At 36.5% G+C, this 27,388-nt stretch overlaps 2 protein-coding genes across 16 annotated transcripts in view; one reads left to right on the top strand and one right to left on the bottom strand.

Annotated features, from left to right (window-relative positions):
- On the top strand, nucleotides 1-26,534 carry guk1a (guanylate kinase 1a). 4 transcript variants are annotated; one of them, XM_059022985.1, is made up of 10 exons: nucleotides 38-153; nucleotides 3,948-4,042; nucleotides 16,111-16,224; nucleotides 16,551-16,592; nucleotides 17,458-17,532; nucleotides 19,200-19,296; nucleotides 21,051-21,189; nucleotides 22,910-22,994; nucleotides 23,536-23,621; nucleotides 24,423-26,534. In XM_059022985.1, exons 3-10 carry the CDS (start codon nucleotides 16,113-16,115, stop codon nucleotides 24,456-24,458), a joined length of 672 nt encoding a protein of 223 aa, XP_058878968.1. In that variant the 5' UTR covers nucleotides 38-153; nucleotides 3,948-4,042; nucleotides 16,111-16,112; the 3' UTR covers nucleotides 24,459-26,534. The 4 variants fall into 4 exon arrangements, with proteins under 4 accessions (XP_033856661.1, XP_058878968.1, XP_033856660.1 ...); XM_034000770.2 differs by lacking the exon at nucleotides 3,948-4,042 and having other exon boundaries at nucleotides 1-153; XM_034000769.2 differs by lacking the exons at nucleotides 38-153; nucleotides 3,948-4,042 and adding an exon at nucleotides 8,245-8,402.
- Nucleotides 25,965-27,388, bottom strand: part of LOC117400581 (obscurin-like) — a 156,283-nt gene continuing 154,859 nt past the window's right edge. For all 12 annotated transcript variants that reach the window (XM_059022963.1, XM_059022965.1, XM_059022966.1 and 9 more), the window contains one exon: nucleotides 25,965-27,340. In XM_059022963.1, the coding sequence (XP_058878946.1) occupies nucleotides 27,112-27,340 (229 nt within the window). In that variant the 3' untranslated portion in view covers nucleotides 25,965-27,111. The remainder of the gene's footprint in view (nucleotides 27,341-27,388) is intronic.

The raw sequence follows: 27,388 nt of genomic DNA, 5'->3' as shown, positions 1-27,388 counted from the left end.
GTTCGAGCAGCACAGCCCACTACTTACTTCATGGCTCATGAGGGAAGTGAAGAAGTAGAACTAAGCAGGCGGAAAAGAGTGGAGAGAGCAGTCTTAAAATATTGCATCAATTCAAATTCATGCTTCTGAGGTTTTTCTCCAGGCTTGTCAGAGGTAGGTTTTGAAACAAAACAAGACTTAATTGTGAATAGTTAGGAATAAGCTAGGTAGACAAGTTTTTAAAGATACGACAAAATACAGCAAATACATTGAATACATACTTCACGAGTGTTTGACAACTGTGACTTGAATTAAAATAACTTCGCCAAGGGGCTCGGTTATTAAGTTTTGTACAGGCTTTTTTTAATATATATATATATATATATATATATATATATATATATATATATATATATATATATATATATATATACATGCAGATTTATAATCCTGTACCTAATGTAAATTTAATTGCTTGTGTTGTCTCCAGCGTTACGATTGGGCATGATGGAAAGTGATGTAATAATAACAGTATTACAGTAGTGTAAGATATTCAGCACCGACAAAATGTTATCTCGTTTCAAAGTGTAGGTGTTTTAGCATCCCGTAAAATTGCTCGAAACCGCGTTAGAATATATTCTAAACGTGGTAACTGTGTTTACATTGTTCCATGCTTATTGGTACGTTTCTGTTAGCTGTACTCCATCAAACCTTGTTGCCTGGTCTGTCACTTGCAGATTTCTGAAGTAGTTTCAGCTGCAGCCACAAAAGCGCCTCACCCTTGTCACTCCCATCACCAGAACTAAAAAAAAAAAACATGCTGATGCAACTACAGTGCCTGGTGTGTGAAGGCTATGGCAAGCGCCACTATAGTCCAGGGAAGCAAAACATGATTTAAACATGGACAAAAAAAAAGGAAATGATAGGAAGGTAGCTGCACGTGTTTTGTGATATTAACAACGTTGTGTGAGTGGCTTTCCTTACCTGGCTTAGTAAGACATACCAACCAGTTCTTTGGTATGCACCGTTGTTTAAATGTAAATGTGACTATGCTTAAGTTTTAGCGTCTGTATAGGTTCAGTATTTTAAACCAATAAAACGTGTTATTTATTATTGGGCAGCAGTGTGGAGTAGTGGTTAGGGCTCTGGACTTGACCTGAGGGTCGTGGGTTCAATCCCAGGTGGGGGACACTGCTGCTGTACCCTTGAGCAAGGTACTTTACCAAGATTGCTCCAGTAAAAACCCAACTGTATAAATGGGTAATTGTATGTAAAAATAATGTGATATCTTTTAACAATTGTGTCTGCTAAGAAATAAATAATAATAATAATATTGGGAGGGATAATATTGTAGTAATGTAAATGAGATGCAAGATTGGCATGAGTTGCAGCACCTGCTACAGTTGGAGAGGAGTAACCTACTACTGGCAGCAGTGCAAAGCATTCATCATGTTAGCTGTCTGCCAATGCAATAAAAGGGTGCATTAAGGTTTAACACTACAGTGCATGCAGCTTTGTGTTTTCTTTTTAATAAAGAAATCTGAGGTACCTGAGGTGTTAGGCATATCGAAACCATTCTGATCACTGGCACTTTTAAAGCACAAAAGCAAGGCGTTCTCAACATCAGGTATTGAGCAAATCAGAAACACTGACAACTTGCATCCACAGTTTGCTGTTTGTTGGCCTGTATTATTGTACCCCTAGTTTTTCAGAATGTTTGCGGGAGTGTTGAAATCTGCAGCAACATCTTTCTTTTTCTTGTATTATCAACCCCTTTCAGCACCTCCAATTTGGTCATGGGTGTCTTACAAAAAAAATGAACCCTTTCCTTTGTGTGTGTTATTATTTTTTTAAAAGCTGTCCCCGCATTGTATCTCAGAAACCAGATAGTGACTTCATATTTGCCAGGGAATATAAACTCTTCATGCTAAATGTGTTTTTGACCGTGACATTGACATTGGTCATGTGCAGTTGCATCTGCATTGTCCTTGTGTTTGGTACACATACACAGTTGAATTTCTGATTCTCTCTATAAAGTTCCATTACAGGGGGTGTCCAGAGAATATTTACTGTTTCAGTCCAACATTGCTTTGGGGACAGTATATCAATTCTTTTCTTTTTCACATGTCCATTGTACTGTACAGCTATGGCCAAATGTTTTGCATCATTTAGAATTTTAAGATTGAGACAAAATAATGAACATAATTTAGATATTTAACATTAATCAAAGAAAGTACAACAAATGACATCACAAAAGTCTACCGGAAGCCATAATAGTAGAATTTTTTTTTTCAGTTTTTCATTAACTATATGGAAAATGTCGGTATGTCATTTAATATGTTAACTTAACATTATTCAGCAGGTTTCATTCGACTTTATGAAGCAAAATTAGTTCATTCTGTATGGTGATGCACTAGCTGTACTTCATGTTTACAAACAATTTGATCAGATTTGGGATTTCTAGCTACATTAGTTAGTGTGGTGGTTTACAGTAAAGCTCACTGTTGTGTGTGTTTAGGAGTATTGAGTTACTTTATATGGGGCATTCAAATGTCACAGATGGAACTATTTGTGTTCTAACATGTTGGATGATTATAGCCTTGTGACTGTTTGTTTGTTTTTCCTCCAGGTAAAAAAAATGACATTGGAAGAAATCACTTCCACTGACATATTACTTTTATTTCTCAAATTCATCTAAATAAGCATTTTGGATAGCACACATGCATATATCTTTACTGATTTACTGTCTGTATATCCCACAAACACCCTGCTTCTTCAGCCGCTTGACCTCGTAAAACTTCAGATGCTAACTTCATATTCTCATTGTTATGGAAACCCCTAGGACTAACTCATAATCAGAGATGTCATTTCCCTTACACAAAGTTCCCTCAGTAGATGGCACTATTTTGCTGTATAAAAGTTTCTTACATAACTCAAACAATCGTGTATATTTCTAGGCTAATAGCTGTAATTAAAACCTAGATCCTTTGTCCAAACTGTTCCAGTCTTTACTGACGATACTGTACAGGGATCAGACAGAATGTTAAAACCTGTCTGATGCTTAACTCCAGGGGTGCTAATTTTTTAAACATATTTAATACGATCAGCTAGTAGTAGGGAGATTGAAATAACCACATTTCTTTTTCTTTATATCTAGCTACAGTAATTTGGGGAAAAAAAACTACCGATACTCAACATCAGAACTACCATTAATTCTGCCAAGAATTAACAAGCAACCAGTAGACCCTTAAACTTAGCAGCATTGTATCTACAGTGCAGCCAAACAGACAGCAAAACAAATCCATTAAAGTTCTTTCAAACACAGTTGCTTATGCTTGGGAAGCAGTCAACAAAAAAGCCTGAAATAGATTTCAGCAAAACACACAAACGTACACAGTCACGTGAACAGGGCACAACCGTAGAGTTTTCAGTCTTTCAGTCCGCTGCAATCCAAGAAAGTCCTGGGTCCATGTTTTCCAGTTCTCCACAGCAGGAACTGTAACTGCTGCCAACATTCTGAAGCTTGCACCTCGCACAGATGGACAGACGTACGTTCCAGGGATGTAGACAGCTGCAAACCTGAGAGTCCAGACCAACCATGAGAGCCTTGTAAAAGCTGTCTATTCCTGATGACAGTTTAAGTAATGGACACAGACACTCAGTTGGCAGTTTCTTCCTTATCCAAGCACTTATTTTTTACTGTGTCAAAAGTGATAACTGGGCCATTAGAGGTGGTACTGTAGAGTGGTCACATAGGAGTATCCCGTCCAGAACTAATTAATACCTTCCCATCGTTACTGTCCTAGCTGCACCCTACAGATTTGTATAATCCTTGGCTAATCTGTATGTGGCCCCCAGATTTTTTCCATTTTTGTTGGTTTTGCTGAAGTTTTTTTTGTAGCTGCAGCCAGATTAGGCAAAGTCCCCTTCAAGATTGCTCGTCCTCTTGTTTTTTTTTTCGTTTTTAGTGACTGGATGGCAGATTTACTGTAGCTGCAGTATTCAGAAGTATTTGCTGAGTGATAAGACTGACTGCTTTGTGGATACTGCACACACGCTTCTTGTAAGTAGAATTAGCCTATGACAATTTGATTTAAGTTTTGTGCAAATGGAGGAGTAGCATTAAACTATAGAGGAATTTCTGTGAAAACTAGGTTGAGAGAATAATGGAGGTTTTCAGCTGTTTTTACTGCTCAGAATGAAAGACAGTATTTCATCAATTTACCCAAGTTTAGTGTATGATGTGCCTTGCCTCTAATACTGTAAGTATATCAGCATTTCCTGAGGATTCTAGATAGTACTGGTTGTCCCGGGACCTGTGGTGATTCTAGCATGAACACCAGATTGAGGGAGACAAGTAAAGAACCAAATGATTCTTGGTAAAATAAAAGGGGGACGAACAATGTTATAATGTCAAGAGGTAAGAAATGGATTTAAAAGCATTAGTTCATACTCCTTAAACACCTCATTACATTGATGGCTTTGACAGCTCTATGCTTTCTTTTTTTTTTTTTTAATTTAAATTTATTTTCTTAAATTTAGTCGTCGCCAATTATTTTACCCCGATTTTCACCCCACTTTAGCATGCCCAATTATTATCTGTATCCCCGGCTCACCGCTCACAACCCCCGCACCGACTCGGGAAACAGAGGCTGGAACACGCGTCCTCCGAAACGTGCTCCTGCCAAGCCGTCATTTTTCGCACTGCAGATCCACAGCAATGCCACCAGACCTATAGTGCCGGAGGACCACACAGATCTGGCGGCTCCGCTGCAGAGCCACAGGCGCCCTATCGGCCACAGGGGTCGCTGATGCGCGGTGAGCCGTGGATTCCCCTGCCGACCTAAGCCCTCCCTACCCGGGCAGCGCCAATTGTGCGCCGCCCCCTAGGAACTCCCGGTCACGGTCAGCTGTGACATAGCCTGGATTCGAACCTGCGATCTCCAGGCTATAGGGCACATCCTGCGAGGAGCGCCTTTACTGGATGCGCCACTCGGGAGCCCCAGCTCTATGCTTTCTTAATTTACACAGGAAGTCCATGCATGGTGTCTGTAGACAATGGCGCTGTCACATCCAGGTTTTTGGAGGGTTCAATCTTTTATATTCATAAGAATTGTGCCTATTGTACGTGCACTGACAGAATCATTGAACACCTTGTTGAAATGCGTGCCTAAATCTTCTGACAGCCTCAGAACTGTACGTTGCTTCCATTTGAAGAGGTACTTTTTCTGTTGAAAGTTTAGGCTACTGTAACATTTCTCACTGCACTACATGTGGTAGAAAAGTTACACAATGGACCTAAATAGCAAAGTCTTTCCGACCGTCGGGGAGGGCTTTTGTGGCAGTGCTTTAACTTTCCGTTTTTTGTGTTCTGAGCAAAAATCACAAATGGCCACGAAGGATGAAAACAGCCCCAATTACGACACTATGAAGAATGTTATGCAAATTAAGTGGGTACCTAATTAACATACCCCCGTGCAGAAATCTAAAGGGTTGATGTGGTTGGATTGAGTATTTTGTGTCTAAAGTGGTTCCACCTGTTTCAAAGAGTCCTAATGGAGGAGGGAACCTATTTCAAACAGGCTCCGTGCTAAAATAAAAAGGTTCTGCTGTGGGTGGAGTGACTCTTTGACTATACTATGGTGATGGTGCCCAATGTGCTGCTAGGGATTGCTGCGACTTTAGAGGATGAAAGGTATAATGTAGTTGCCTCCCCCCCACCCCCCCAGTATGGAACCCCACCGTTGTATCATCAAATGCCACCTGTTTGGACCTTACAGAAGAGTAAGTGCTACAGAGATATTGACTGGATAAAGCTACAATATTGTATTTATGTGATAAACTTAGAGGATTTAGTCAAGCACTTCAGTATCACTCACAGCCTTGTCATTCTTTGCCAGCGTTTTTTGTATGCTATCCTATTACACACTCACGTGTTATTAATTTTCATAAAGTGCAGCTGGGTATGAAGGATATTTTATGCCAAAATGAAAAATAAACAAATAAACAAATGTCTTTATTTATGTATTTCTATATTTATTTATGTATTTTCATTTATTTGTTATTTTGGCATAAAATATCCACCATAACCGGATACATGAAACTATAATTTATTTAATACAGAACATCATTTACAAAATTAGGCTACATCAAAATGAGTTCTCTATCTTTTTACTTTTTTTCTTTGTCCTGACGTACTTGCATTATTATTATGGTCTATTAAATGTATCTTCTCTTATTTCTCCATATCTCCTGAAACGCACATCTGTTTTATTTTTCTCTGCCTTTACTACCTTCCAGTCCCACCTGTCCATTGATTGAAATCCTGAAATGATGTAAAAACATAGAGGTTTTTCATTTAAATACTGAAGAGTTATTCCGCCACCTTTATGTAAATTGCGCCTTTCCACTTGTCGGAAAACAGCAGAAAAGTATTTCATTTTATGATGGAAACAACGCTCAGAATAAGAGTCAGGTTAAAACAGATGGAGACAGCGAGTTTCAGAAGACACCGTCTTATTCAGGCTAATGTGTCAGAAAAAATGTCCCCATTTTTTTTTTAAAGCCTCACCTTTTTATATTGTGGAATTACAGAAGTTCCTCTTACTGGGGCACTATCGCCAGATTTACTTTCACTTTAGATTTGAATAGGCGAAAGTTTATACAGTAACAACAAAAAACTTGGTAAAGGTATGCAGGTTTCTAGATGCTTTTCCTTTTGAAAAAGTACAGTACACTGTTGCAGGGCACAAATAACCTGAGTGCCATACTGCTGTGTCGGGTTTAAAATGCACCTAGCTACATGTTCTGCACCACTGTCATTGCTGAGAATCGTGTATTCTGTACATTACAGTAAGTTGTTTGTTTTATTCTTTTTTATGTAGATTGTGACAATGTAGGAGTCCGCCCTTGGCTCCTGTACACGTTTTGTTTAGTTTAACTTTTTATTTTAGTTACTTTTGTGACGTTTGAGCTAGGCTTGCTGCTTTGTTGTTTGTTCAAAAAGCCTGTGAACCTCAAATACCTATTTACAGAGTATGTCAAATGTCTAAGTATAGAACCACAAATAAGCATTAAATTGTGTAAGGCCACTAATCCTCTTTGCGATCTATTTTATACCACATGCACAAGTCAATCAGCTTAGTACTCTTAGTACTTGGAGCCTAAATGTTCACAATTATGGTCAAAAGGTGTATAGCTATAACCAATTATTTATGTTGTCTCTGCATTGAATACTGAATAGAGGGATCTCTGTGCCTTTACAGTGTAGCTTGGCAGTCTGGTTAACAAATGCTTTTCAGAAGTAAACTAAAATCTTACTTGTTTGGCTAACTCGGTACCCTTTGAATTCTCTTGAGAGAATTGCATATGAATGTACTTGTATGTAGTATATAGTATGTCACGTTCACACAACACAATATCACACATATTTTTAGGTGTATCTAAAAATCATATAATTGAATCTTGAGCAAGTTCTTAAAAGTGACCTACAGTACTTGTTTGTCAGCGATGATGGGTTGGGCTACTGAAATTTGTTACGTCTTAGAAACCGTACACCTGATTTTTGTGAAAGCTGAATGTTTTTAAATACACAGTTTCAGTAAATCACACCACAGTACAGTATATTTTTTATACAGTAGGTATGTTACATAGATTACATGTGCTGTGTTTTTTATTATTATGTTTATTTTATTTTTTGCATTGGTAATTAATTTAAATCAGGTCAGTTCAGTCTAACAGTTAATGTAGGGTCCAGTCAGTAGTCTAGGTCAGAATGTTATGTTAGAAGTATCAACTGTTCTATCCCATCTAATTGGCAGACTAGCATTCAGTAGAATAAGGTTTCTTGCCAGTTGGAGATGGATGAGGTTGATGCCTGACATTATGTACTGTAGTTACTTTATGAACATAGCACTGATTGTCAGGTAATTTATTCGTTCAGAATAGCATACACAACTATAGTGTGCATTTACCTGCTAAATACATGACCTGGCCTTTTAAGGGCCCTTAGTGTCAGAAGAGTTCAAATGTATTCTTATTTTTTGCTTCACATTCTTTAGCAGCAATTAGTTCCTAGTGCTTGTTAAGTCTACACACCCTCTTTTGTTTAATATTTTTTTGGTGTTTTAAGTGGTTGGGGTGGGAGTGATAGTAAAAGACGTCAGTATGCTGGTATTTCCAGCCCTGAACTACGTAACCTGCACATGTGTAACAGATTAGCAGATGATCAATGACAGAGAGATTTCCATTGGCTACGTAGTATGAAACAAGGAAATGTTGATTAGGGCTGTCAGCAGGCTCTCTCAGACACACACACATGCACATGCGCACACACACTCTCTCACTGGTCGCAGTTCAGTGCTACTGTTCCATTCATTCAGAACTGCAACAACCTCTTTGTTCAAGCTTTGATACACAGAAAGGTAAGGAAACCTGATTTCTAATGGAGCAGTGTGGGTTGGCTAAATCTTTCTTACAAAACAGTACAGTCTTTGCTTGTGAGCCGACTGTTCGATTTGAAACAAACAGAGCAAGCTGTCCATAGAGTATTTTAAATGTTAAAATGATGTGAGGTGTCAAATTGAAATGTGATGTACATGTTTTAGGTGTACAGTACTGAACAGTATTTTTTATTGTAATCACAAAAAACATACTGTGCTATCAAACATAAAATGGATTGTTTTTTTAACTATACAAATGTGCTGCATGTCAGTGATATCTGTACGCAGGAGAAGAAGTACTGGAATCTTAACCAATGTATCCTTAACTGTCATATGCAACATGTTATATGTGATTTAGTATCCTTATTTGACTACTGTATATGGGCATACCTGAGACAAGTTTACCAGCCTGCCAAAAGTTCTCTTTCCTTGATTGCTAAAGAGCTCCATGGCATTGAGTGGATTTGCAGTGTTTTCCTAGATTGCTGTGGTGCATTCTTAAGCACCAGTTACTGAGGTACAGTAGTCTCCAGCTAAGCGAACATCCCTCGGGAAGCAAGCGAAGTGTTCTTATAGATGAAGTGTTCTCAGCCCTGGACACACAATCGTACTGTGAAAGGTAAAGGTTATTATATTTAGGCATAATAAAACTGCAATTTGAGCAGCCAACAAAACTATAACTAAGTCCCTTGTCAAAAAGATAAATTAGAAAATCTAAGCCCTGTGGAACAGATGCTTTAGTATAATCAATTTGCTGTTCACAACAAAACTGCAACAATTTTTTAATGTGTATGTTTTATACTGAGTTTGTGTTTTAGGTTGCCAGGCCTGAATGATGAGTTGTACATCTCTCTCTGAAATTCCATGACTCTGAAACATTTCCTGACAATCTGCATGCCATCATGTTGTTGTTGAGTCATTTGAAACCCTGGCAACTGCAGCAATGTTTAGTCCTGTGGCAACAAAAATAAGAATAACAGGTGCAAAAGCATAAAACAAGTTATACTTCCAAGTAGTGGAAAATGTATCCTAAATTTAGCATCTGGGTCAGGCTTCCATGACACGTACAGTAGTCTCCGGCTAAGAGATCACCCCTCAGGAAGCAAGCAAAGTGTTATTATAGACAAAGTTTTCTCTAAGATGGAGTTAGCCACCAGACACAATATGAATCAATATGAATATACTACTTGTCATGACACATGTGCATCAACATATGAAATTAACTGAATAAATAAAAGCAAAACAATATGGCAAGTGTATGTAAATAAACTATAATAATAAAGTAACAGACAAACTAATGGTAATGAAACTAAAGCAAAACAACACGGTCAAAAAGCTTAAATCGCTATGTACTATGAAATTAGCTAGCGGGTGTGTTTTGGGCTGTCACAGTGGCAGAGGCAAAAATAATGTGCGTTAATTATGGTTAACTTAACGTTAATAAACTAACTGTCAATCTAAATCAACACAGCACCCCTTCACATGTTACAAAATGCAGCAGCAATATACAAGACATGCAGATTATTTAACAAAATGGTGAAGCAACTCACCAGAACGGGAAACACCAAATTGCTCGGCAACTTGTGTCTGATTTCAGGTTTTTTTCAAGAGCTCAAACAGTTTTGTGGCACATTTTACCGTTTGTTTATATGCCATTTTGTAGCGATGAGGTGCACTCATGGAAATCTGACTACAAAACAATTTGATGATATGACGGGTTCTGATTCTGGAAAGATTTAATAAACCAATCAGTGTCCCTCAAGACAATCTCGCAATGACAAGTAGCTTTTTTACTAAACAGTACTGTATCCGTTGTGAACGAATCGCTATCGGTGCGAAGAAGGTGTTCTTTATAGCAAAGTTCCTATTCCTTTAGCTGGAGCATTGACAATGGGAAAAATCTGTTTCACTGCAAGGGTGTTCCCTTAGGCAGTGTTCTCTTAGGAGGTGTTCCTATACGCAGAGACTACTGTAGCAGAGACTACTGTATCAGTGTCCACTGTGCTGGATTTGCTTTGGTTGGATTTGTAGAAGAGCAAGCAGGAAGCAGTAGCAACATGGACTATGAAGTCCAACGAAGCCTACTGGTCAAATTGACCCGAAATGCCAATTTAGAATAGTCACATTATGGAGCTTAGTTTCTTTTTCGTCTTTTTGTTGTCAGTTTTATACATTCTTTTCTCTGTTGGTGTATATTAGAAAAAATGCAGACCAGCAAGCTAGACCAGTTAGCATTGGGTACCTTTCCAGTTCTGGTTGTCACTACTGCACTGCTCCTGTAAGGTCATACTGTGCATTGTATAACATTATTAACCAGATACATGTAAACCGGCTTTATGAATACAACCCTATAATTTCAACATTGTATTGTAGTGATGTCATGTATACAATATGTATATGCAGTAGTCTTTATTCTTGAGAAGCAACTACTGCAGTTCCCAGTGCTATATAATTATACCAATATAATTCACATTTCTATAGCACCTTTCATCCCAAGGGTCCCAAAGCACTTCACACACACACACAAAAAAAATGTAAAGCATTAAATGAAAAACAGTTTATAATACAACATGTAAAACAATTGAAATTAAAAAAGGGACAGAAGTTATCTTTAATTGTAAAATTAGAAAAAACTAAGATAAAAAGCTAGTTTATAAAAATAGCACAATTAAAAAAGTTGAATACAAAAATGTAATACAATTGGAATTAAAAAAAAAAATAGACAGTTTAATTGTAAAATTAGAAAAAACTAAGATATAAAAACCAGTTTGTAATCCTGGGACACTATCACCCTTCATGTAAATGTGCTTTATTTTGCTCTTATCAGCCCCTATTTTACTGCATTTAATCCTGTACTTCAGAATACTGTAATCTGCCAAGTTTTTAACCTGTAGTACTTTGTATTTACTCACATCCTGATGTAACTATCACTATTTAATCATATCCTGATGTATTAACTATCACTATTACCTGCTGTATTATTGAATTGTGGTTTGTCAAACTTGTACTTTACTTGAACAAAAGTCATTGTATTTCTTGCTCTTATTGTATTACTTGTATTGTAACGCTTGAAATGTTTTTGCCTACGATTGTAAGTCGCCCTGGATAAGGGCGTCTGCTAAGAAATAAATAATAATAATAATAATATACAGTGCCTTGCAAAAGTATTCAGACTCCTGACCAATTCTCTCATATTACTGAATTACAAATGGTACATTGAAATTTCGTTCTGTTTGATATTTTATTTTAAAACACTGAAACTCACAATCAATTATTGTAAGGTGACATTGGTTTTATGTTGGTAAATATTTAAGAAAAATAAAAAACTGAAATATCTTGCTTGCATAAGTATTCAACCCCTGTGCTGTGGAAACTCCCAGTTTACACCGATGAAAGAAATTGCCCTAACGAGGACACAATTACCTTACCATTGGCCTCCACCTGTGAACCATTAAAGTTGCTGTCACATTTTCTGGATAAAAGCCCCACTGCTGAAGGATCATTGGTCAGGCTGTGAATCTGAAGGAAAATGAAGACCAAAGAGCATTCTACAGAAGTTAGAGATAAAGTAATACAAATGCATAGATTAGGGAAAGGGTACAAAATAATATCCAAGTGTTTGAATATCCCAGTGAAGCTGGAAGCTGCATCACACCACCCAGGCACTGCCAAGAAAAGGCTGTCCCTCAAAACAGTGCTCAGACAAGAAGGAGACTTGTGAGAGAAGCCACAGAGAGGCCAGCAATCACTTTGAAGGAGCTACAGAGTTCAGTGGCTGGGAGTGGAGTAATGGTGCACCAGTCAACCATATCAAGAGCTCCTGATATCCTGTCAGTTAAGAAAAGGCTCAATGCAAAAGTTTGTTTTGTCTTTATTACGCCGGCCAGAGACCCGTGCTTACAACTGTATTGTCATATTTTCTACATTTTCTTTAAATTTAATAAATCGAAACCTGTATAGTAAAAAGAGACCCGGGTAGCATTGGGTAATTTAAAACCCAGGTTTTCGGGTACCCGTGCCAACCAACCTCTAATATATATATATATATATATATATATATATATATATATATATATATATATATATATATATATATATATATATATATATATACACACACGAATTAGAGGTATATATACAGTCAACCCTCTTTATACCGCCTGGTAAGGGCCATGGTCAAAAACGAGCAATAAGCAAGGGTGGCGTCATAGTGAGGGTCCAAAAAAAACCAAACTCACACAACCTTCTATGTTATAAATTCAAACGTTTAATTCGTTTAGTTATACAATTACAGTATCTCCTGGCCATTTTAATAAAACATTAATATTTTTTTTAAATTACAGTACTAGTTCTTAACACAGTAACAGTAGGTCTGCTAGTGACATTTTATCATGTTTTCCCATCTGTATGAAACATACATAGTTACTTTTGAGGAACAGTTTATACTTAAAAAAAAAAAAATATATATATATATATATATATATATATATATATATATATATATATATATATATATATATATATATATATATATAATAAAAAAATAAACACTCATTTAGTGTCAAATCACCTAAACAACAATTCCATAAAAACAAAGCATACGATTATATATATATATATATATAATTTTTTTTTTAAACTGTGCTGGTCATTTTAACTTTGCTGTTTGTGGCACGACTGTAAGCCTGCTGAATACTATCCCCCATTGAACAGTGCCATCTATTTATTTCACAAAGTAATTGAAGCTCAACAGCATTATTTTTTAAGCAGTTAAAAACAAAACAAAACAAAAAAACATTGAATATGTGCAGGCAAACACTTTTTTTTAAACGAAAAGTAAAAAAAAAAAAAACTATTCTGCTGTTTACAAAACTGATGCTTTAGTTTAAGTCAGCCTTCATTTGTGCAAAACTTGCACATTTTTTTTTACTGTGGTTTACTTATTTTAGACTGCGTCAAGCCTTTTTCAGGTTAAACAAATCGACCCGTTCCATCAAGGTAAGCCATTTGTTTTTATCCATTACAATGTCTCCAATTGTCCTTCGATTAACAGTATGCCTCACTTAGGCGAGAAATCATTTGCAATGTCTTGCTTTCTTATTTTGTATACACACAGATTTTTTTTATTTTGCTCTGGTGTTAAATATAGGGTCGACTCACCATTTTGTAGTTTCTGTTTTGCTTTGGGAAAACAGAAATTAGGAAAGCGACAACAAATTAGGAAAGCGAGTCAGAGGTTAACTGCATAACTTTGTTGTTTTAATTGGCCATGATTATTTCGCTGGCGCTACAATGAATGAAACTACAATGCTTATATGCTTGGCTTGGGGAGTTGGCGGATGGTGGACAGCTTGGTGGCGCTACAACTGGTAAAAATAGCACTGTTTTTATATTGTGAATAGCTGGCGGTATGCGAGGGTGGAGTTATAAAGTCAATGATGACAGGTGCAGGAAATTTAAAATGGGGTCACTATGGTGATAATTATTGGAATTTTTTTTGCGATCAAATGTTAATCAAGCTCTTCAGTTACTGATTGGAGAGCCAGATTAGAATGTCTGTTTAAGAGTCCATTCAAAAACTTGGATTTTGTGCCAGATTATATTATTTCACTGATGTAGTTGCTCTTTGCAGAAATGTTTTGTGGTCTCACAGAGAGGGTGATGGGGTTTACCAGATAGCAATTACTTTAATTTACATGTAAAGGTCTAAGAACCAAGGCTCCCGAAAGCATGTTCTAACCTCTCATTAGCAATGCAACATCCAATCACTTGCCCTTTTATTGTTTGCTGTTGATTCAATATAAATGTATATTAAATGTTGCATTAGATAGAAGTTTTTGGTTTGTAGGAGCATTAAAGCCTGGTTCCACAGACCCTGATCAGCACTAATCTGGGTCTACTTTACCTAACATTGCATTAAATAGTCCAAGATTATTGCTGATCAGGTGTTTAACATGTGATTGAACATGTGATTAGTGTTGTAGCAGAATTCCTATGAAGTTCGAGCATGAAAACTGAATTTTATAGTTGTAGGTATGAGTTTATTTTAAAGCCTTGATTATAAACGCCATTAATGATGTGTTTAAAGACGACAATGCCTTCCAGTTAGTCGTTCTAAATCAAAAATACTGAATTTTATTCACTGTTTGATAAATACCTCATACAGCATGAGCACAGGTACTTGAACAGTAAAAATGCACTTTATAGCTATTTTCTCTACTCTTTAACTATTTCCTGTTACACAGGTAGTAGAAGCCCAATTGTTAAAAGCACTGAATTAGTGCTTTGGATCCTGGTTTCTGTTAGGGTTCACAAGAGCTTTTGATACAGTACTGAACATATTTCTCTGGCTTAGACAGCCTGGCATATCAACCAAGTGGCTTTGTTCTTATCCCAGACCTGGGTTGACTGCACTAAAACATAAACCTAACGCAAGTGTCTCAGGCTGGGAGCAAGCAGAAGCCAACTCCTTGGGATTATACCCTGTTCCTCCGTAATAAAATCATCTGTTGCACAGAAGCTGAGGCAGGTTTAGTTTTGGTGTTCTCTCCAGGATTGAAGAAGTGAAGGGTTTTGGTAAGAGAGTAACTACTCAGAACATGGTAACTACCTTTCTATGTTTTAATAAAATGAAGAAGCAAATATTGATTGAGACCTTGATTATCAGCACTACATACTGTATAGCATTGCTCACAGAACATGAACACCTTGTTATTGTGGGTATTTCAAGGTGCAGTTTCAGTATTGATCTGTCTCTTTTTGGACTTATGGCAATATTATGAACTAGGCAGATAACTACAGAAAGAGTGGTATCCGCTGACCTTTTAAAAAAGTTTACTTTAAAGCAGCAAAACCAAAAAACACGTACTGTACTGTGGCAATGTGCCCCGCCCCTGTGTGCATATTATGTGTTATATGTTGCGTGCGTGTGTAAATGTTGGTGTATAGAGATTGGTACACGGGATATAAACGGGTCTGTGTTTCACGTGTATTTAAAAATGTAGATTTATATTTAGGCACGAGGAGGGCACAAATCACTTCACGTGCTGGTAAAATGTACTGTGTGAGCACGGGGTTGCACGTAATGAATTCACGTGCTGGGATTCAAGTGAATAATTAATTAGTAATTGAATCCCAGCACAACAGTGTATATATAGAGACACGTAGCATTCACTCGGGGTTAGGTGTTCGGTGAGTGGAGAACGGGAGAGAGAGAAGGAGTAACTAAAAGTAAAATAAGTAGTAAAAGAAGCTCACCGTGTTTGTCTGTGTAGTTCGTTTTGTTTGTCTGTTTATTTTGGCTCAAGTTCCGTGTCCTGTGTTTTTGTTGCAAACCTTTTTATTTTCTGTTCTGTTTATTAAATGCTGAGCGCGATCACGCGCCCAGCTTCACCAAACCACATCTCTCTCTGTTTATTTATTTCCTGGCTCTGGTCTGACACCACCCACTCCGGCCGTCTTTGTGACATGTACCAACTAAAAAGGGATTTAAAAACAAGACACTTTATGGGTTTTCCAAATAGAGCCAGCTATAAAACATCATACTGTAGACATTAATTATTGTACTGGTGTGCCGGTTTGCCATACACATGGGAATTATCCAGGTGTTTGTGAATGTTGATGGGTAGGTATTGATATGAGGCAGCTGAACAAGCACTGATGCCCTTATTTCTCTTCCTGTGTTATCTAGCAATGGCACGACCAAGACCGGTGGTGATGAGCGGGCCTTCCGGCGCGGGGAAGAGCACTCTGCTCAAGAGACTTCTCAGAGAGTACGAAGGGGTGTTTGGCTTCAGCGTCTCTCGTAAGTCTGCTTGCTTTCCAGCGAACTGCATCACTTTAATCAGCAATGTTGCAAGGCCTGAATGTCTGTGTGTAGCCTGGTCCTGAGGACATCAGTAGGTTCCGTATAAAAAAATCTTGTGAGCGGGGAGATCAGTGTACAGTGAATCTTCAAGAAAGTCTGAGATGGTCTGTGAATTACTTTTTCTAATGTTCTGTTTTATGGCAGAAACTTTAAAAATAAATCAATAAAATAATAAATATGATGGGTCCTACTACTGTAACATTTTATTGATAATTTCCATGAACAAATAGCCTTGTGACTAGCTTTTTTTGTTTTTTCTGCAGACACAACAAGGAACCCAAGACCTGGAGAAGAGAATGGCAAGGGTATGGAGACGATGTATTAAAGAATACTCCCCCTCTGAACCTCTCCATCCAAAATGGATGAAGAAAAAGTATTATTATTATTAAGAAGTGGTGAATAATCACTATATTTATTCCATTTTGATGTATCCCTTCATTGCCCAAATATTACAGACTCCTTAGATTAATCCTAAACTATATAATATATAAAGGTTATTTTATTTACCAATATCCTTTTCTCTGTAGTCCAAAAAGAAAAAAAGAACACACGAGAATTAACATTGTTTGTGACATTTCATTGTTGACCTGCTACCTACGTTTCATTGTTTAGTTTTCTTCCATATTTTTTTTTTTCATACATTTATCCAAAGGAATATGGATACCATTTTAATACTTGAATTCAGAACTGATCCAGTGGACTATAACACGTATTAACCTTGTCTACTGCAGAAAACAGCTTCGGATAACATTCTGATTTATACTGTCCCCTTACCTTTTATCATGTTTGCAGCCATTCTTTGTGGCTTTCATGAAATTACTTATCTATGTGGTGCGTTTATATTCCGATAATTTCATAAAAAAAGAATCCCTCATTTTACTGCAGGTCAAACTTATATACAACTAAGTGTATTCTGTTTTTATGGCAACTGGGCTGGAAAAGTTTGGAATATAAATTTGTGTTGCTCTAAATGTAGGGTTACATCCTTGGGAGGGATTAGCCTTTAGGCTGTAAAGTACAGTAGCTTCTTTCAAAGTTGCTTTTTTCTTAAACTTTTCTTTCCGGTTTGACAGATTCTTACTCCCAAGCATACTACTGTACATCAGTGTCCCCCTCCACTGTCTGCACGTCCTGCTAATCTCTTTTTTTCTATACCTTTTTTCTCCATAGGCTTGCACTGTCTCCCTTTGTATCTTGAGGCGACAACATTATTGCCCCTAGCAGACGTCCTGCCTCCAGCTAGAGGTGTTTCATTCCTTACCTTGCTTAAGAGTGATTTATAGCCACATGCCGTTTAGTACAAACCCAATTTCCTTTAACTGTATAACTTCCTATTACATGCTTTGGGGGCTTATCTCTGAAAGGAGAAATACTAATAAATGTTACAGAACTAAAATGCTGTTGTACGCATCACAGCAAGATATTTTTTTAACATCGAATTTTTGTCTGCCACTGTTTACTTGAAATACACCGCATGACGTGAATGAAAAATATCGAAACAGTGGGGATTGTGTTGAAAAAAATGTCTTGCTGTGATATACAACACGGTTTACAGCAAAGGTAAAACAGTAAAGCGGTGCATTTCTTGTAAAGATGTTCTGTGACTCTTATCCTTTTTTAGAAAAGATGGCACAAATTACATTTTGGAGTAGCAAGCTTTCACAATAACCCCCTTGTTTAAATCGTATTTGGCATTACAGTCTCCTGGAATTTTTAGAAACAGACAAACATTTTTCAACTAATTTCCTGAGCTCTAATTGCATTGATACTCTGTTAATATTAAAATTTCCTGACTGTTTGCGCTACGCTTTTTCACTTGTATTTCCAAGTCATAATTGATAACTGTCTTGTTTGTTTGTTGTTCATTGTAGCCCTAGTTGAGTGATTTCTAGTGTAGAATCCTTGATAACAATCTACCATTTGCCTTTTCCATCTAATGACCGTAGTCATTTGTCTTGGAATATTTCAATGATTTCCAAGCAAAGTGGTCTATTTTGTCTACTGTGCATTTGTGTGCTTGAAACCATCATGTTGTCTAATCTTTTCACATCAGGCTTCTGGTTAAAGTACTGTTTTAAATACAGTATAGTTTTAGAGGCTGTTCTTTCCCCACAAAGCTGTCTAGGACTTCTAAGGGTGTACATACCGGTGTCGTATTTATATCCTTTGAATCAGCTGAGATTCCTAATCTGATTTATCCGAGATCACTTTTTCATGGCCTTGCACATTTCTGTTCTGGGTTGTAAGGTTGAGGGATGCTAAACATGGTGTGGTTTTCATTTGGTTTTCAGTTACCCAACAGAACCGCCACCATTGTGATGTGATCTACAGCACTACTGTGAACTTAAAAAATATTATTATTTATGAATTTTTATAACTACCTTCAGATCGCTGTTCTTGACTGAAGTCTCTAACTTTGTCGTTTTCCAGTTTTGAAATAATATTACCAGTAAAAAAATAAATAAATAATAATAAATTAAAATACACTTATGTTCACAAGATTTCCAAGTGCAGTAGATATTTTGTGGGAAAGGATTCGGGTAATCTGGTAAACACATTCCCTGTTTGTTCTCCGTTTTATCCATTTGTGCCAGTACTTGCTGTAGTGGATGCCTACTATTTGTTTAATTATATAATGAATGAAAGAGACTGAAATACAGGACTGATTAGCCAGCAATAGGATTTGTGAACCAGGGCTAGTAGAAAGTTCAACTCTCTTTCTCGTCCTCATTTTCATATATACAATTATGTCTTTTTGTAGTGAAGTGACTAAACTTGAACACAGTATGCAACACTGTGCACATGCATATTCCTAACAGCCACCTGGGTTTACCTGGGTATGCATTTTAGATTTTGAAATGTATGTATTTATTTATTTATTTATTTATTTATTTATTTTTATCTTGTTTAAGATTACCATTTTGTGACCAAGGAGGTGATGCAGCAGGGAATAGGTACAGGTGACTTCATTGAGAATGCAGAGTTCTCTGGAAACATGTATGGAACAAGGTATGTTGCTCTCTCAACATCTTTGATGAATAATCAGACTTCCATGGTACCTCCATATGATTTATTCCTGATTCTGCTTTGAACTTGAAAGAATGTATTCTAAATATTTTAGATGAGGTGAGAAAGTTATATGTATTCATTAGCAATCAGACAGAAGTCAGAGATATAATAACATGATAATGAATTGTGTCATTTAAATGGAAAGAGCAACACAAGCTAGTCAGAACAATGCAACAATGTTCAGTATTTTCTTATTAGTTAGTTGTAAAATCTAAGGCCCTATCCACACTATGCCTTTAAACTGGCTTAAAAGTGCTAAATACGGTTTGTGTCCACACTACGCAGCGTTTAATACCATACTCGAGAACCAGATTCGAGACCACCTCAGGAGGTAGTGCGGTTAATCAGAAGTGTGGACACAGTAATACCAAACTACATTTTTTGTGTATCCTCCAATACCCCAAACTGCTTTGTGGTATGTTTGGTGAAATATTGGCGCCTGAAGGACTTGCTATCAGTGTACACCGCAATGGCTATTCATATTTATGCTTAAAAAAAAAAAAAAAAAAAAAAACTGTCCGGACATCTCTGTTAAACTAGTGGAGAAAATAACAAAAGCACAACATTAAATTAGGCTACTGCAAAAATGAAATGCAAGTTAAAAGTAAGATTGGGAAGTCACATAATTTGTCAGCTATGTTTGAAATAAAATTAAGGGGACAAGAATTAGGCGCAGGCAAGATATGAAGGTAAAAAAAAAGATTGTTTTGTAATTAACAGCTTTTTTCTGAGTTGAATTATGAAAACAGAATCACCTCAATTTGTTTAAAGGGACCTGATTAAAAATAAAACCTGAAAACTTCAAGCCCTACTTGTGTGTGTGTTTGCATTTACTTTTTCCAAAATACTTGTTTTATTTCTTTTTAGCAATATGGACCTCTATTAATATGAAGCCTAACACATTATTTTAAAATAAAATACAGTGCATGGTGGGATAATATCATATTAATTTCCACTATTCATTGCGCTGCTAGGAACTGTAACTGAACTATTCTAATAGTGTATGGGTGCATTAAGCCCGACTAAACATGAAACTGTACTTTAGTGTGGACGCTTTGAGCTGGATTAATGAGAATGGTTTTGAGTGTGGTTCTCGAGATGGGTTATGTAATGTGGACAGGACCTAAGATTAGTGTCATTTTGAATTTTCTTTTGAACCCTTGTTAGAATCAGTTCCTGATCTTCCAGTTTGCTACATATGTGGCCCATATTTGCTGACCTGTAAACAGGCTAATGAGGGCAGCTGTTACGAGTTTAAAAGAACATTAAAAATGAATTAGGTTGTCTACTGCTAATCCCAGAGCCAATACAGACCAGTCATGAAAAAGACGAGTGTTCTCTCCAATTTACTTGGCTGTGTCTCCTGTTGTAAATACAAGTAATCGGATTACAAGAAGCAGACAGATGGCCTGGTGCTGCAGATCCCCCCCCCCCCCCCTCACTCCAATGGAATCTATTAAAAGAATTAGTTTTCTTAAATGGTAGATTTGTAACCAGGTTGGAGTGTATTGGGTTAGTATTTCTGCTGGGGCTCTCTAAAGTTAGGCTGTGTGGGAAGGAGGTTAAGAGTTAAGGACTATAGCTTCCTTTTCTTGTTCATTTAAAGTACATGATTTGCTTGAAATGTTGGGTAATGTTTAAGCAGGCATGCTGTTTTTTGGAATCCCTAAGATCTCAGTCTCCTCTCTCCCCAGCAAGGCATCAGTGCAGGACGTGCAGGCCAGGAACCTCATCTGTATTCTGGATATCGACATGCAGGGTGTGAAGAACATCAAGAAAACCGATCTGAACCCCATCTACATCTCTGTGCAGCCACCCTCCATGGAAATTCTCGTGAGCAAATTTACCGAATCTTTACACCGTACTCAAACCCCTAACCCTTTTTCCAGTTTCCTCATATACTGTATGTAACACCTTGGACATATTGCACATCTCGCACTAGGGATGCAAGTTGGTTATGGTCAGTTCGTTTTTTTAATCAACTCTTTTACTTGTTTTTGACCAGCCAATCGCTTTTTAGTAAAACCAAAAAAAATCTGTAGCCAAAGGAACAGGACACACCATTATAATTCTTTTTAAATGTAATAAATACGTTTAATACAGTGTTACTGCATCACTTATATCAATGTATTATACAATTAGAAACAATGTAGAAAGAATAAAATAATGTATTAATTAACATTAAACTTATTTATTATTTTGCTGATGAAGTACACTTTACAGATAATAATGCATAACAGCGATACACACCCATACCCGAAACTGGAAGTAGAAAATATGTTTACCACATCAATGCTATGGTGTGTTGATGGTAAACTTACTTTGTAATGACCTTGTATATGACGTGATTGAAAATTTGCTGATGTGAGTTTGATGGGTGTCTGCTTTGAAATCTATAACACAAAAAATAATTTCTAAAGTGATATGACTGCACAATGACTAGTTGGCACACAGTTGTTATTATGCTGCAATTGAAAAAAAAGATGTTATTTATTCTTATATAATGTTGTCATTGGAATAAAAATGTATGCTATGGTGTGATTTATATTGTTATAATGCTACAATTGTAAACAATTTTGTTTTTAAGTTCTATTGAAATAATATTTTTTAGTTTTTTCATAATAACAATAAAACAAGTGTATTTTTAAAAATTAGGCCCATTTTTAATTTTTTTAAACTGTCCAAATTTCTTATTTGAGGGCTAAGAATGGGGGGGGGGGGGGAAAACAACAACCATTTTTTACATGGAAATTGACAAATAAATAAAATAAACTGACCTGCTCACAGAAGAATTTAATTTAAAGCAGCTTCCCGATATTTGTCCGTAGCATCCTTTTTATTTTACAACTTCGCCCGGTTGACTGCTCATTCCAGTTTTTTGTTTTGTTTTTTAACAATGGTTCAGGACCCATTTTATTTTGCTTCCTTACTTCTGCTTTTGGCTGTTTTAGTCAGTTTAGCATCGTTTTATATTTTTTTTTTATTAGGTCAACACAGAGTAATTTAACAGGTGCGACCTCTCAGAACTACATTTCCCATCATCCTCCTGCTCACTAGTAAATCTATCTGTTACATATGTGAGCAGAAGGGAAATGTAGTTCTGGGAGGTCCATGCGGGTACATGTGAAGCCATCTGGAGGCAGGGAATGCAGTATAAAATGTATCAAAAAAATTTGAAACAATACACACACCTCACGTAAACAGTTGTAGCAACACATGGGAACATGTAACACAATAAAATAAAAAGGTCCTTCTGTACCCTTTAAGGGATGTTAATGTGAACCGTTTATATGCAAAGTGTGCGATCAGCTCCCAAAAAGGCTGCCGGCTAGTGCTGAAACTGTCAATGCTTTTTATTGTACAAAAAATGTGGTTTCGGTTTGATTCGCCGTTCTCTTTTATAGGTATCGGTCGGATAGGGAATTTTATGCAAATATTGTTTTTTGGTTCCAGCAAAATCATAACAGTTGCATCCCTAATAATAATAATAATAATAATAATAATAATAATAATAATAATAATAATAAATTCCAATATTTTTTTTCTTGTTCAGGAAAAGAGGCTGCGGGATAGGCAAACAGAAACTGAAGAGAGTTTACAGAAGCGACTTGATGCAGCGAGAACTGACATGGAGATCAGTGAGTCAGCCCTTGATGATTTATCTGGGGGCATTGCAGACGGGGTTGGGGGAGAGGGAACTACAAGAGGCTGCTTGTTTTAAGCAGCAGTACCCATTACAATGGGCACCACAGCAAGGTAATGAACCAATGTCTGGTTTAACTATCCCAAGCAGAAGGCACAATTGGATAAACAAGCAAAAGGTCACAAATGATATGGTAGTGTCAACTTCTGTGCATTTCTATAATTGTGTTCACCTCGTACACTACAATATACACATTACACTGTTGTCTGTGCTCAGTTTCTCTGAAAGGGCAGTAGGTAGAACTGGCATAATGGAGAAACTGTAATCTTTAAAACAAAGTTCAGTCAGGTGACCTTTAAGGAATCTGGTGCTGTATGTCGTGGTGTTTGTTTTCCAGTAGGGGGCACTGATTTTGTCCATGTATCCAGAAATCAGACAGTTAATTTAAACAAGTGTCTTATAGGATTTAGATGAGTAAAGCTTTTAAAATAAACATGTACTTTTGATAAACATTATTATATTTTGTATTTTTTCAGGTAACGAGCCTGGTCTATTTGATATTGTAATTATTAATGATGATTTGGAAGAGGCATATGGAAAATTAAAATCCGTTCTCATTGAGGTGAGTTTGTGAGAAAGGTTTGCTCCTCTTAATGTGGGTACATGGGAACAAAGCCTTTTGTGCACAATAAACAACAATGGAAGAACTTCTTTGAAAAATAAATTATAGTACTTGGCATAATTCAGCATCTTGTGACACACAAAGGGGCTAAAAAACATGTATCTGCCAGTGTCTGTTAAACAGATTGTACACGTGAAACAGCAAATGTGTCTAGGCTGCTCCTTCAGCTACGACAGAAATCCTAGCTTGAACTAATAGGCAGCTTTGTAGGCTGGATAGACATGGGACTGAACTAATACATCAGATCCCAATGCTTTTAAGGGGTGCTGGGATTATGTTGAACTACTTATGACTTGTTTCACAGACCCTGATCTTGGACTACCTGATGTTACCCTGCCGTTAAAAGGGTTGAATGAGTTTATTAGAAGTTAAATTGTTTATTTCCTGGATACCATTGCAGTAGATGGTGTTATCTGATATACAGCTCAAATACAACTCAGTAGTTCTGAACCTTGCCTTTTGTTTGTATGATTTCCAATCCCTCTTCTGTAGTTCCGCACCAATCCGAAAAGCCATTACAAGAAGCAATCCAACAGCTTGTTATTTTCTTATGAACGAATACATTATTGCATGTGTAGTACTACATATTTATAAAATATTATTATTATTATTATTATTATTATTATTATTATTATTATTATTATTATTATTATTATTTGACAATTAAACAATTCCCATAAGCATTTTAAAATGGCATATCTGCTTGACTTTTTTACTTTTTTTGTTTGTTTTTTACAACAGGAAATTGAGAAGGTCCAGGAATCCAATAAGTCCTAACATGGAGAACTTGAGACAGCTACCTTGCAGGCCATTCCTGACAAACAGTTAACCAGCCTTCCATTCCAATATAACATTCCCATAGGAGCGTTCCCTTCCTTCAGCCAGTCGGTCTGTCCTGACCAGAGCAAAGACCACTAATAATATTTATTATAATTACCTCTCACTTTAACATAGGAACTTACAAATATTTTATGATGTGTTTGTGCATTTTGAAGGTTTATTTATCCTTGTATTATTTCTAGGTTTATATTTACTATACATTTACTTAGCAGCCCTTCTTGTCCACTGCTGTGCTTGGGTTGCTGAAAAATGTGATTTTTTTTTTTTTTTAAGAGAATTAGTACTGGTTTTCCACAACTGTGGGCTTTTTAGTAAAAAAAAAAAAAAAAAGAAAGAAATGTACTTACTGGTATGTCTATGAACTATTTTGGGCCTGCACTATTTTCTTCTGAAGTAAAAAAATTAATAAAATAGAAAACACGGTTCAATCAGTCTGAGTAAGAAGTATTTTGCATGACAATTTGTTTCAGTGGTACTTTACTTGTCAATGAAAAATTGTGGTGCAGTAAGTTAGTATGTTTTTTTTTTTTTTCATTTTGTGTACAGCTTTTATTTTAGTTAATTATATATATATATATATATATATATATATATATATATATATATATATATATATATATAATTAATGAATTTTTAAAACATCACAGTTGCACTAAACCGCACCTCCAGCATATTGACAGATATGATAGGTGCATAGGAAACCTTTGCTTTTAAAAGAGAGTGGAGATAATCCTACATATTGTTTAATAGATGGCTGAACAGCTCTGCCCCCACAGTGCAGATGAGAACATGGTCTTAATACTATCTGTCAGCTGTTGTTCATGACGTTACATGATGTAAAATTATTGACAAAAGGAATTTTGAAACACATAATTTCAAATCAGGGAAAGCTACCTGTATTCATAGCTTTACTTTAGGAAAAAAATACTGATTTATTTATTCATTTTTTTGTTTGTGTGTTTTCTTGTATTTTTTAATGTTGTCATTCCAGTTTAAAATGTTCATACTGTAGCCTCTGATCTCTGCAAACAGCAAATTAGTTTCCTTCCTGCAACACTGTGTCACTGTACTTGCTACATGAATATTTCAACCACAAAAGCTCTCGCTGTCTACAATACCCATTGAAACAAAACACTGGTTTCATTAAAAACGCGCTATTTAAAAAAAATATTTGTATTATATAGTTAAACTAAACTTGGAAATACAAACTTGGTCTGAAAACCCTGTTGTGTAAAGATGGTGGCTGATATTCTAGTAAGCAGGGGCACAGAGGATGTGATGTCATAAAGGAGTACAATACATAATACCTATTCATAATTAAGACCATTCGAAGTCTGTAATCAGTTTGAAGTCAACAAAATCTTCCTCTGGTGGTCATAATAGATTCAACCTTACATGTAAGCAACGTTTTTGCTTGCCATCAAAAATAATTCACAAAATGAGTTCAGACTGTATACGCTTTTATTATTTTATTTGCTTTACAAAACCAAAATCATGTAGAGTTAAAAGGTTAGTCTTTTTAATAATGTGGACGGCACACCATATTATTCAAATGAGTAGTATAGAAAAAATAAAAGTATGGGAACAGCCTAATCTACCTTATCTGTAATAGGCATTCTAAGAGTAGTATAGTGTAACCTGCTTATAGTAAAGGCTAGGGTAAGTTAATTGTAGGAAGAAAAACTTTTCTTTGCAGATCTACCAAGAATGGATCTAGGATTCACCTGTTAATCCAGGATTGATGCGGTCAGCAGCACAGCTTGATTCATTGTTTCGTGACGTAGTAGTCAGAGCAACCATGGCAACAATGGAAGGTACACCCAACATCCACAACATTTAAAATGGCAGACAAGTAATTTTATTTAATGCTTCTTTCTCAGCTGGATACTCTCCTTTGGCAAACATGGTTACGTACTGTATTATTGTTATGTGTTAATTGGTTTAACTTGGATTTTTATAGCACTGTTCAATTCTTAATAAAGTTAATGTGAGACACTCCAGATATTAACAGTGTCAGTTTGTCTCAATTGTGTTAATTACATTTATTACCCACTACAGGGAATGTGACAGTGAAATAGTAAAGCCGCTGCCCAGTATACATGTGTGTGTGTGTGATGTTTTGCATACTTTAGGTGTAGGTCACTGTGTGATGAATTTTTTATTTAACTTGGTATTTTTCAGCCAGAGCAGGATAAATGTATTTCCTGACATTTTCTTTGGTCTCAAGCAATGATTTTATTGCATTTTGATTATCTTTACAGAAAAGTCCTCTGTCACAGCGACAGTAATACATCATGCAGTAGTTAAATTTAACACCCAGTCTTTATTATTGAGGTCACATCAGAAAACAATCTTGTATTTGAAATCTCAATTAGCATGGTTCCACAGTTAGAAAACACCAGCCTTGGCACTGATGTAAGGATTCCAAAAGATAAACGGCCGTCTATGGAACTCTTTAACACGTGGTGATGTTATTCACTCCACTACGCACAAGGAGAGAAATATAATGTTTGTAAATGAAAGGTAGGAAAACGGTTATTAAGGCTATGAGGTATATCTTTAAACGAGAGAGACACTCGGTTTCTCAGTTTTACATCAGACCATCCAGGAGAGTTATTGATTGGCCATTTCCCATGCTGAAGTGTCCCTGGATTGGTAGCTCCAGTTTAGTGCAATGGTGCGCCCGTCTCTTCTCTCGCTCCCTCAGGTAGCCATGGAGCTTTGCAGTTGGGAAGGAGACAACAGAGTGCCGCTGTTTAGAGGCTTGATCTCCACATAGCCATGGCAACACAACGCAGTCTGACGCAGAAGGCCTTCCCCTGTAATGAGGGAAACATTTTTGTGCATAATATAAATACTGCTTTACA

This window comes from Acipenser ruthenus, chromosome 4 (genome assembly GCF_902713425.1).
Source record: "Acipenser ruthenus chromosome 4, fAciRut3.2 maternal haplotype, whole genome shotgun sequence".
NCBI lineage: Eukaryota > Metazoa > Chordata > Actinopteri > Acipenseriformes > Acipenseridae > Acipenser > Acipenser ruthenus.
Note: the sequence above shows the minus strand (reverse complement) of the source record. Positions and strands in the feature narration are given on the sequence as shown.

Excerpts from the sequence above, each read along its gene's own strand:
- guk1a (XM_034000769.2), top strand. The coding sequence starts at position 8,297 with ATGCACATGCGCACACACACTCTCTCACTGGTCGCAGTTCAGTGCTAC. Across the intron at positions 21,190-22,909 it reads CACCCTCCATGGAAATTCTC|GAAAAGAGGCTGCGGGATAG; the intron begins GTGAGCAAATTT and ends TTTCTTGTTCAG. Across the intron at positions 23,622-24,422 it reads TAAAATCCGTTCTCATTGAG|GAAATTGAGAAGGTCCAGGA; the intron begins GTGAGTTTGTGA and ends TTTTTACAACAG.